The sequence below is a fragment of the Hesperophylax consimilis genome, chromosome 16 (assembly GCF_061612785.1).
Source record: "Hesperophylax consimilis isolate HC1 chromosome 16, BYU_Hcon_1.0, whole genome shotgun sequence".
Lineage (NCBI taxonomy): Eukaryota > Metazoa > Arthropoda > Insecta > Trichoptera > Limnephilidae > Hesperophylax > Hesperophylax consimilis.
Genome location: NC_142851.1, coordinates 28,668,547 through 28,680,577, shown reverse-complemented (window position 1 = coordinate 28,680,577; position 12,031 = coordinate 28,668,547). Strand labels below are relative to the sequence as shown.

At 35.7% G+C, this 12,031-nt stretch overlaps 1 protein-coding gene across 1 annotated transcript; it reads right to left on the bottom strand.

Moving 5' to 3' along the window:
- Nucleotides 1-2,211: 2,211 nt before the first annotated feature.
- On the bottom strand, nucleotides 2,212-12,024 carry Desi (DM4/DM12 domain-containing protein Desiccate). The gene is made up of 5 exons (XM_089641359.1): nucleotides 11,936-12,024; nucleotides 10,183-10,378; nucleotides 8,314-8,476; nucleotides 4,614-4,800; nucleotides 2,212-2,365 (listed from the first exon to the last, which is right to left on the bottom strand). Exons 1-5 carry the CDS (start codon nucleotides 12,022-12,024, stop codon nucleotides 2,212-2,214), a joined length of 789 nt encoding a protein of 262 aa, XP_089497485.1.
- Nucleotides 12,025-12,031: the final 7 nt, after the last annotated feature.

Genomic DNA, 12,031 nt, shown 5'->3' with positions numbered 1-12,031 from the left:
TTTTTTTTTCTCAAAACATTCAGATTGGTTACTCTAAGGACGGGTTGTTTCGGAGAATTTGAACAATTCTTCAAATTTCAAAGTTAATTTTCCAGTTCTGTGAAAGATTTTTTCAAGTTCTGATATTATTTCAGTGTTGTCATGCAACTAGCCTGTGATGATATAATAACAGAACTTGAATAGGACTTTCACAGTACCCGGAAATGAACGTTGAAATTTGATGAATTGTTCAAATTCTCCGAAACAACCCGTCCTAAATCATTATAATTATTTGAATAAGGAACAAAATGGTTCCTTCGATAAGCATTACTGCCTGTACCTAGCTAGGGGAGCATAATATTGCTAGATTGTAATAATTTCAATACAAATCGTAAATATTGAACACTGTATATATTTTTTAAATAAATTAACCGTTTACATATTTGACAACTGATCTTTTTATTTATAGTTTTTGCTGACATTTCCTTTCATTCTATTTCCATATGTTTTCTGAAGCTGTAAAAACTAATGAAAGAATTAAAAAATTGAGCTCTGACGAATAAGTTCGAATGTACACTATATTTTTATTTATTCAATACTAGGTGACGTGTACGAGACGAGTAAAGTTTTTAGGTTGTGAATTCTAGGATAAACATTGTCTTTTCTCTACTCTATAAAATATAATATCCGTGTTTTATATATATAAACCTTCCTAAAGAAATTCCCTAATGATGGTGAAAACCCTATCGAAATCCGTGAAGTCCCGAAAGCCCTTCTGGGCGGAAGGAGAGAGGCTCCTCCGATTACCTCTCACCCCAGAAGATAGGTGGAAACTTGAATGGCAAACGGCCAACGTGGGAAATGCCCACCTCATACAGGACCCCACCGAGAGACAGCCTGGGTTCTCATTGCCTCGCAAAACCTGGTCCGCCATCAATAGGTTAAGGTGCTCCCATAGCCGCTGCGCCCCCATGATGGACAGATGGAGCCTTAAAGATTCGGCGATGTGTGAATGTGGTGCGGTACAGACCACCGAACATGTGGTCAATGAATGCCCGCTCCATTCATTCCCCGGCGGGATTGATGAGGTACACATGGCGACGCCTGAGACCCCCACAATACGAAAGAAGAAGAAGAATCAAAATCCGTTGAGTAGTTTAGAAGAACTAAGAGCACATACGCACATTATTTTATACTATTTACAGAAGAATAGAATACAATTTATTCAATGTAATCTTCTGATTCTCGAGTAGTAATGAAAGAATAGTAGTTGTGAGGATGGTAATGATCTCACTGATTTATGTGAATGTCTCTCATTACGTTATCCAAGAGTTTCATAGTCAAAACTTTCCACCCGGTTGGATACATTCTGTTAAAACTGCCAGCATTTTAAAGGTTAACAGCGTGCTAATAAAAAAAACACACGTTGAATAAAGACTGTACAAGCTCAAATTCAATTTGGTACTAATTATGTCTAGAACTGCGCTCTAAAAGAGCTGGCAACGTCGCATTTTGGAAGACTGACACGCAAGGTTTCGGTGAGCCATAGGCCCATTGTGATATATCCCATTTTACCTCATTCCTTTAACAACAACCCAGTCCTTTTAATAAAGTTCACCAGGGTTGTCATTGGATATGTGGCTATGTGTTCTGGATCTACAATGTGTCTTCCCAGGTATCTGAGCCTTGTTCCCAACAGGGCGGGACATTGGCACCAAAGGTGAATTGGAGTCTCTTCATATTCTTCAGATTTCCTTCCAACAATAATTTCAACATTCTAAATTTCATATTTTCTGCATTTTTCTAAATCTGGAGTAAAAATATATGTGGTTTATTTAATATAAGTTTTCAATGTTTAAAATTAAGACATATACTGTTAAAGTATTTTTCAAATAAAACATCTAAAAGGTTATTTTATCTTGTTTTTAAAATGGTATTTTTTTTGTGACATCTCCAAAAAAAAAATGTATAGCATATTTAAAATACCTTGGAAATATTCCGAAATTTCCAGTTTATACATCAGATGAACAACCCTCTTTGGCTGTATAAGCAATGTATATAATCTTCCCATTAAGTATTTTATGGCAGTTTCTATAAGGCTGTAAGTATCTACCTACCTATCAAAATTACACAAGAAAAAACTCTTTAAAATATTTTATTTAAATCTCAACAAAAAGTATTACAAAATGATATAAATTAGCTAATTAATCGAGTCTTCTCTGAGTGGTTGTCCTATGGCAGAATGTTGGCCATGATCTTCACCAGGGTCTGCTTGTCGAGTTGGCAGCGGGGATAGAGGGTCACGCAATTGGTTTTGATATCCTTTCCAGATTCAACAGCCTCCTTTATTGCTGTTCCATCCAACATGTTCTCCACCAGGGAGTTACTGCAAGAAGGGAAGAAACAATATTACATGTAAATCATTGAAAAATGAACCCTTAACAAAGGATTGAACCTTCCTACTGCTGTAAACCTTTAAAATGTTTTTAAACTTTAAAAAAATGGTTTGTCTGAGGATGAAACCTTCAGCGGTAAGCTCCTCTCTCTTGGACTCAAGTTTCTTTTTGGGTTTTTCACATTACACTGAGAATGCACTATTCAGAATCAAAGTATTATTGATAATGGCTTTAACTGTGTTTAGTTAGGTACTTCCTTCTCCTCCACTTTCTTCAGTGTAACAATTTACCCAAAAATTATATAGTTGGCCCTCTTATGCGGTAAGTACCTACCTAACTATTACCAGAGATGTGCAAAATGGGTACTCAAAACCATTTGAAATGCAAAATGGAAATGGGTCAAAATTTTTCCATTTGAAAATGCAAAATGGTTTTTAGAAAAGCATTTCAAATGCAAAATGCAAAATACCTATTTTCAAAATGCATTGAAAATGCAAAATGGTTTCTCAGATTAAACAATTAAAATAATTATAGAATTTTTAAACAATTTTGTCACTTAATAATGGACATCAATGTAAAACAACCATATATTACATGATGGTAAATCCAAAAACACCACGACTACAGATTATGAAACCACAAAAAATTTGCGCCTGACTAATGTTGCCAACGTAAAAACATAGAAACTGATATATCTAACAATATAAATAATAATATCTAACAATATAAATAAATATCTAACATTTAATATTACAGCGTCATGGCCCCATGTTCAGTATTTGAATCAGTATTTTTTGTAATGGTATCACTCAATTGCCAGGGCTCCAACCAGGGAGCAACTTGACAAATGTAAATTATCTCTCATAGCGAGGTTGAGGACCGACTGATGAGTGGAGATAGTAGGAAGAATGTTGCAAAAAAGCATTTAAAATGGAAAATGCATTGAGAAAAGCATTTAAAATGCAAAATGGAATATACCCATTTTGCATTTCCATTTGAAATGGATTTATTTGAAATAAAGCACATCTCTGACTATTACATATAAATTCCGATTTTATGTCCGGGTTGAATCTTCCCCACAGGAAAAACTAAACCCTTCCATACAGTTTTCCACAAATGATCATCTAGTCAATCAACATTATGCAAGTGCATTATACAGGGTGTCCGGAAACTCGTAGTACAAGCGGGAAACTGGTGAATCTACATCACATTTGGAGTCGATTTTGTAGTATATTTTTTTTTTTATTTGAGCTTTCGTTATCGAGTAAATCGAGTTTGAAGTTGATTTTTTTTTTTTTTTTTAAATCAAATTCTTATAAATTATTACTGAAGATCAAAATACCCAACTAATTAAAACTATTTGAAAGTAAAACAAATGAAGAAACTCGGATTTGAAGCATTATTTTGAAATCACCCTTCATTTAACCCGGTGTAATCATAAAATATTTCTGCTCTGCAGGGTTAAAACATCTGTTATTCAACCCTAAACACCAGAAAAAACTTTAACCCTAAAATAGCCGAAAAATATTTTTTTTTGGTTTTTTTTTTTTTTTTTTGAAAATGCTCAAATCAAAAAACTTTATGTTTTTTTGGGTTCCCCATGTGGTGTAGATTCTCCAGTTTCCCGCTTGTACTACGAGTTTCCGGACACCGTGTATAAGCAAAATAAATACAAAACAATACAAGAACAACACGTCAACTCACCAGAGATCAAATGGGAAAATAATTCACGGACTCCAGATATTTTCATATCGGAGGGTTCGGCTCGGTAGAACTCCTAACAGGGCCTATAAATCCTACTGATCCCTCAACATAAATATTTAAAAAAAAATTCGTTATCCTACATATATTTAAAATGACCGACTTTTGCATCTTTATATATAAATTTTTTGATAGATCTAATACGCCTAAATTTTTAATGAGAGAGCTAGGTATAATGCTAGTAGCGGAAATAAAAAAATGGTAATATTTTTATAGTTTAAGAATGCCAAATTCTTTCCATTTCATTTCCTAGATCTGTGAATTTTCTTATTTTTTCATAAATTCAAAAATAATTCTCAATAAAAATATGAAACAGAAGAGGTACAAAGATGAAAAATGGAATTTGATGAAAATGAAAATCAACATTGGTATAGATGCCAGTCCCGTATAGACTAGAGGTTCTGAGTTCGAGTCTCGGTCTGTATTTATTTTCTGTGTCTTATTTAATTTATTGATATTATTTTATTAATAGCGTACCTAGACAGGCTGGCTATGAATCTATCGACATCAGTGGCATTGCCCGCAGCCATGTTGTCCAGGGAGGACTGGATATAGGAGCAGGCCACCCTCTGGGCACAAGACGAAGAGTCCACATTGTTCTTCTCCAGCGTTCGCTCCACCTTCGAGATCAACTCCGTGAAGGCACTCATCTCAGCTTCTATGCCTGGAAAAGATAACCAAATTACATAAAATTAATCAGTTCATTAAAATAAATTAAATGTTACAGCCTGGTTTTGCCTAAGTTTCTCTTTTTTCAACTTGTCTGATTTTTTGATAGTAAAAATGAACGAATTTTTCAAAGCTCATAGTGAAAACGAGGTTGCCAGCAGAAAGTAGTTGCGTTGACCTAGAAATTTCAGAAAGAAAAGCATTGCAAATTTCATGACGCCAAAGCTCACCGTAGAGTCTGGAAAATAAGACAATGCGCCCGATGGTAGCTACGCAGAAACTGGTTTTGGTATCACTATTCTTTTATTTACCATCATTTTAAAACCACCGCCATCTTCATTTCTCAAGCCGCACTGACAGCATTGGACAGCAAGTGACGCAAGTGACCTGTTTTTGGACTTCGTTGGACCGTTTGTTCTATGGGTCAAGTGTGAATTTTGTGAACCGCCAGAGATCATGCAAATGGATAAAATCATTTTTTTATGTTTTTCATTTGTATATTGAACATAAAATAGTTATTATTCACTGACATTTTCTATTGAAATCTTTAAAATCGAAGCTGAAATATTGTTGTATAGACTTTACAAGTGTGGCGTCGAGAAAAATCTAGATTAACTAATTAATAATAAACCGCTCGACCTACTTAGTACCTACTCCCGAATTATGTACCTGCAGTCGAAATCGCATCGTAAACAAAGCAGTCTACTTACTACAAGCACCTACTTGTCTACCAGGTGACAATACGTCACAATACGTGCGGTGATCAGATGGCTACGGGTTCGATTCTGGTCGGCGGCATTTTTTATTTTTGCTCAGAATTTTTTTTCAATTTATATGGGTGTTTCAGGCTAATAATTATTACTTATAATAATTTGTTATCCTTTGTGATTTGCATAAAAACGTTGACTTGTAAACAAAATTTTATCTTTTAAAAAATATACATTGTTTTTACTACTTGCCTTTTTGGGAAAATAGGTTGCTTTACTTTAAATCTTTTGTTCCCGCCAAGTCTGAGACAGAGGAAAGACAGAAATAAAGAGGGTGGTGGCAAAGCGCATTCTTTAGTTAGCCAAGCTCTACAAGATTTTTTACGGCGCCTTTTTATGGAGAGGAAGATACCTACCTTCGTAAGAGAACTCCAATGACAATCGAAATAACTATAGAAATAGGTTCTACCTACTTCCCAACCTGCTCCGGACCCCTAAATAAGAAATCAATATGTCCACTGGCTACTCCTGACTCCCGTTTAAATAACATGTAAGTATTACATCTAGTACCTAATAATTTGAATTTAATAATTAGTCTCATCATTATTTTTGAGTCTCATGATGCCCTCATGACAGTCATCGAAGAGAACACAGACTCTTGCAAATTTTAACAATCGCATACTCGTGTTTATAATTATTTTTAATTTCGCGTTAGCTGGTTCAAAAAGTGTGAAGTTACAGTGACAATATTGCGAAATATTAACAATCGGTTTTGTGGCAGGAGCCAGAGAAAGTTGTGCATTTATATTAGGTACATGCCGCCGCAGAAAATGTTAAAAGATTTCCCGGCACGAAAAGAAACATTTTCAATACTGAAATTCAATTATTTAGGTATTTCTATTATTAAATGAGTAAGCTGAAAGTTTTCTTCCATACCATATGAGAACAGAATTGGTTCCATCGTTATTTAGAAAATTGCATAAAGCAGAAATTTCCGGATTCAGATATTATATAAGTTATTATTAGAACTGTTGCTAAGGGAATAAACTAGGATTTAAAATAGTAAAAAACAAGTGTACCGGTAAACCAGTAAAGACTTGAAAAAAGATTATGTAAACGACAAATAATAAAAGATTATTGAAATTTATACTCGTAAAATATTTGGTAAACACGCAGACTGCCATACAAGTTAATTAAAAAGTTACATGGTACCACTTGACCACTGTTATCTTACGTGAAACCTCAATACCAATTTCCATTCAAATTTTTACCAATTAAAAAAATTCGATATACGCCTAAATTCAAATAATAAATTTAGGTATAATTAGAGTTAGAGCGAACAACACATACATCAGATTGTCTGTATTAGTGCATATATTAAGTAAACATTTCCGACAGTTATGTCATTGAAAAGCATCGCTCGAATTCAAAAATTCCAAAAAAAAATTTAATGATTCGAAAAGATTTGCAATATGTTTTTTCATAAATCTAATTTTAGACTTTTTTCAATTTCACTGGAATTTTCTTTTCTGAAGTAGAATAACAAGTTTGAAATATGTTCTACGCAAGCAATGCATCTGCGAGTACTGTGCTCGCGTCTACGTTCACTGCGATAAATAGCCTACAGCAGGGCCGGCACTGACGGCACTAAAGCGCTGATAATACCTAAAATCTAGCGCCCTTGATGTTTTTACTAGTCCCAGGCACCTGTTGGCTCGGCCCTGCCTATAGGTACCCACTAGAGATCGCAAACAATCGGAGCATGGCATGAGGTATGACTAGAACACTAGTTCAAATAGTTAAAATCATTGAAATAAATAACTATTAGTTCTGTGAACAGTTGAACTCTCGTCCTAAAAAGTATGATTCTAATTTTCTCTTATTTAACACATCAAAATCTATATTTCCTCTGAAATCATAAGATTTGTAAGTAGGTACTTAAATACGTACTTATTCATCTATTTTCTATGTAATTCAAATAAGGAATTATACGATTTGTCCAAAGAAAAGTGACATTCTCAATGACAATGATTTTTTAAATTTTCTTCATGCAGGTAAGCACCATAAATATTGATGTGAGTGCTTTATTTATGATATTGATTATTCCTATTTGACAGCTCGTAGTACGATTTACGCTAATGTGAACTCTGGCGGTATGAAAAGGTAGTAAGTCCGACACAGCCACCATCTTGAACCGGAAATGAAACGTAGCAAACAAATTACAGACTGATGAAATTCCAACGGTCGACTTAAAACAGGGCTTAGCTACGCTCAGTCAATAAATAAAATCAAAGTTTTTTTTCAATAATACATCTATTTTAAAATGTCTAAGAATATTGTAAATTTTTGGCTTGATTGAGTATTGAACCTTACTACCCAGGAATTGTAGTCTACCAACCTCGCCAAATGCCGATTGGGTAGGATAGACATTGATTTCGTATATTAACTGCTATTATGTCATCTGATTTCAGAGAAGTGCGTATATGTCCGCGTGTGTATACACGATTGTCACCAAAAATTGATAGAATGCATTTTCATCGAAAACGAGTCTATTAGCTGAGTTTCAGCTTGATTGAGTGTCGGGAAGTGGGTTAATTTCCGCTTCCAAGATTTGCGTAGATTCATTTATTTATTCCGAAAGCAAAAGTAAAATTCAAAAAGATGTATTTAAAATATCATAAGGTAGATACTTATACTATCTATTTTCCATTTGTTTGGCTTTTGGTTTCATCCTCGGCGATGTATGTAGTTATATTTAAATTATATAAATTGTAAATTATATAAGAATATTTAATACTCACTCCTTCCATATCCTCCGCCATAGGAGTAGGAGAAGGCTTGCACCAGCTTGGGCAGGACCAGCACGGCCCCCAGACCGATCAGGGACCCCAACAGGATCCCGCCCAGGTCAATCTTCAGTGGGCCGTAGAGTCCAGGGGACCCGGATCCTGAAGGGTAGCCTCCCTGCAAAATAAAACACTTTGTTAGGGACATTTTAATTTGTTTTTTTTTTCTTAATCTTGTTATGAATACCCTCACATAGGACCGGCCCTGAATCAAACGGTACCTGGCGCTAGTCAAAACCTCAAGAGTGCTGTATTAGGTGTCAGGTATTATCAGTGCCTTAATATGGCTGGTCCTGCTCTCACAATCACAATCGAATCACTTGATTAGGAAAAGAGGATTGCAAACCAGGTACGAATTCCAAAGAAATTCGTTCGAGACTCAATGAAAGCCACAAAAAGCTTATACAGGGTTTTCCAATAAGAAGTGTTATTTTGATATTCAATCGTAAAAGATCAATGGTTTCGTTGCTTGTGTGGCACGTAGCGCAGTTTTGTTGAAATTAAACGTTGTCCAGATCAATACCATCCAATTCCGGCAATAAGAAATCATTACTCATCTCTCGATAGCGCAATCCATTCACCGTAACTGTTGATCCAGCCTCATTTTCGAAAAAGTAAGGTCCAATGACTCCGCCGGACCATAAACCGCACCAAACAGTCACACGTTGAAGATAAAAAGGCTTTTCAACAATAACTCTTGGGTTTTCCGAGCCTCAGATGCGACAATTTTGCTTATTGATGAAGCCACCGAGGTGAAAATGGGCCTCATCACTCAAGATGATTTGCATTTGATTCACTCAAGTGATTTTTTATAATTTCAATGCGTTGTTGAAGCGTGTATCGTTCCATTTTTATTAATGGCGTAGTTTTTACTTGTCAAATGTCAAAAAATGACAGCTTCAAAAGTAACATCTACCGAAATAGCGGGCTATTTAAAATAACACCTCTTATTGGAAAACCCTGTATTATGCAGTAAAATCCAAGTGATCACCGCGCGCCGCCATAGAAACTATGGGCAAACACATGATGCCTTCCTAACAATCTCTATACCTCTTCAAGTAGGTACCTATCTCTTTCCCAATCGGTGAACATTGTGTTAAAATATATTATGTTGTTATCAAGAATCAAACTGAATACTATCCTCAGTTTTGTAAGACTTAAATAAATTTAAAAAAAAACAGTTTTAAAAGAAAACTATGTGTTAGTTACTGTCTTTATTATCTGAATAAGATCGGCGGTTCAGAGGTTGGTTGAAAAGGGGAAGCATTCGGTTGACCACTTTCCCTTCAAATCCAATCCGACTCAACTCTCGCTGCTCCGAAGTTTGACTCATTCTTTTGTTCCGGGAATTCCTTTCACCTTCCTTTCCACTAACACCATCATTTCCATTCCAAACACCATCCCTCTGCCAAACGAGCAAGATAAGCTATCGCCTATTATTGAATATTGCCTTGCCGGGCAGTGTCACGGCAATATTGTTTTTTACCTATCGTCAGAGTACCTAGGTATTGCCTAAATGTATAGTAAGTCAAATTCACAACACAGAACACAGTCTCATGATGAAAGAAAAATCGATAAATTGTTCTATATTAATCGCGTCTGAAGTTATGACAATTATGGTGGCGGATATGTGGCGAAAATAGACACTCATTGTGTAACAGAGCGAGAAGAAACTAGATTTGGCAATATTGTCCTAATATCGATAGCCAAGCGAGCTCACCGGCAAGACATGACAACACGCCGAAAAGAATAGGCAATATACGTCAATTTAGCACGATCGTGCCTGACAATATGGAAATCTTGACTAACTTGCTCGTTTCTTACCTGTATCCCGCTACCCCCGTAGCTGGAGATGCCAAACCTCTGCGTTCTCTGCTCTAGGGTGTCCCTATCATCCCCCTCCTGGTGTGCATGCTTCACCTCCTCCCCTTGCCCCTGTCTCCTCACTACCACCCCCTCCGAGGCTTCTGCCACTTGGTCCAACGCGCGATAGTAGCCGGAGTTTGGGTGGAAACCATTACTGAAAAAAATGCAATATCGTAATAAAGTTTTTTATATACTTTTTATCGTCAGGGCGGTTACCCATAACTTTGACAAGGTTCGTACGGCATGATGCGGAAATCCAAAAAAAGATTTTACTAACATTGCTGGATAAACTTGTCGAATTCGCAAAAAAAATAATTGCACATGATTTCAGCCTAATAATTTTACAAAAAAATAACTATTTATGTGGTGGAAGATTGTAAAAGATGCATTAAAGTTACATTTTTCTCAATCAAAGTTAAGTTTGAAGGTTAGGAAATAACCAAAAATTATTTAAATAAACAAGCTTAGAAACTAAAAACCTCTTTTGTGCATGTTTAATCAAACCCCCGACTTAAATAGTTGTCTCCATTAGATATTTAAGTTGAAATAAAGCGTTGTTTTTTTTAAGATCCTTTGCATGCAGCGGAATTCAACACGTTTACCCATTGCTGTTCTAAAAAAAGATATTTTTCCATGAATTTTGGTGTGTTGGTTTGCAGCAATTTTATTCATGGAAAAAAGTCAACTTTTTTGAAAACCCTTCTTTTTTATTTCCTAAAACATGATGATCAATAATTAATTTATAAATTACTTTTGTTTGCCATCATTGTATTTTTAATATAGGTAGGTACTTTTGTTTTTGGACAAGAATAGTAGCGAGACCTTGGGTCTCAGGGGGTAGGTATCTAGAAATGCATTTTTCATTAAAGCCGTTAATAACGTGTATTGTAAGAATGCATGAGAAACTTTAGTTGCGGCGACGTTGGTTTCGTTGGTTTTCTTCTTTATTCTATGCTCGCGACTGTTGCGAGCTGTCAAATAGGAGTAATCAACTTTACGCAAATCTAATGTTCATATAACTACTAGATTTAAATAAAATTGGGTTTGAATGTGCAATGTACAAGTACTAAAGGAGGAACTGTTGCATATTTTACGTAGTTATATCTCCACCGCATTGTCATGGTGCATCGGACAGCAGGAATTTATACCTACATGCCTAAAACACGATAGATTTGAAATAATTAGTAAATTTATGTTTAGCTGTTATCACACTTTTCTAGTATGACATATTTGTTTCATTTGTTTGGATTAAATCACCCTATGGACCTACACGTGTGCGGTAGCCTTTGGAGAAGGATTATGCCCACAATCGTGAGACTTTATTAATTAAAATGATGTTGACATGCGTAACCATTAACACGTGGGTTCTATGGGCTATAATAGACGGTAAATGTTAAATTAATCTTTATTCCCAATAGATTAACAGGTTACATGTGTAGGCACTGTTAATATTTTAACCCAATAAAAGGGGTTGGGACTCGTTTTACGATTCAGTTGTCCGACGACATTCGTGAGGTGTGTTTCACTGCAAATCCTTACCCAAGGTACCCTTAAGAGGACGTGGCAATTTAAAAAACATTGTGTTTGTAACCGCTGAAAGATTTTTAGAATACGGAAAGTTTTATTTGAAACCCGTTGTTGGCGAGATCCACGGATTGACAAAACTCGATCCACCGATTGTCCAACGACGAGGAAAAGATAAGTTTCTTACTCAGGATTATAGCTGTTACTGGACACCCCGTCCGCCGAGCCATTCAGCGCTACCAGTACCACGACCGCTACCACAAAACTCTTCAACATTATCGGA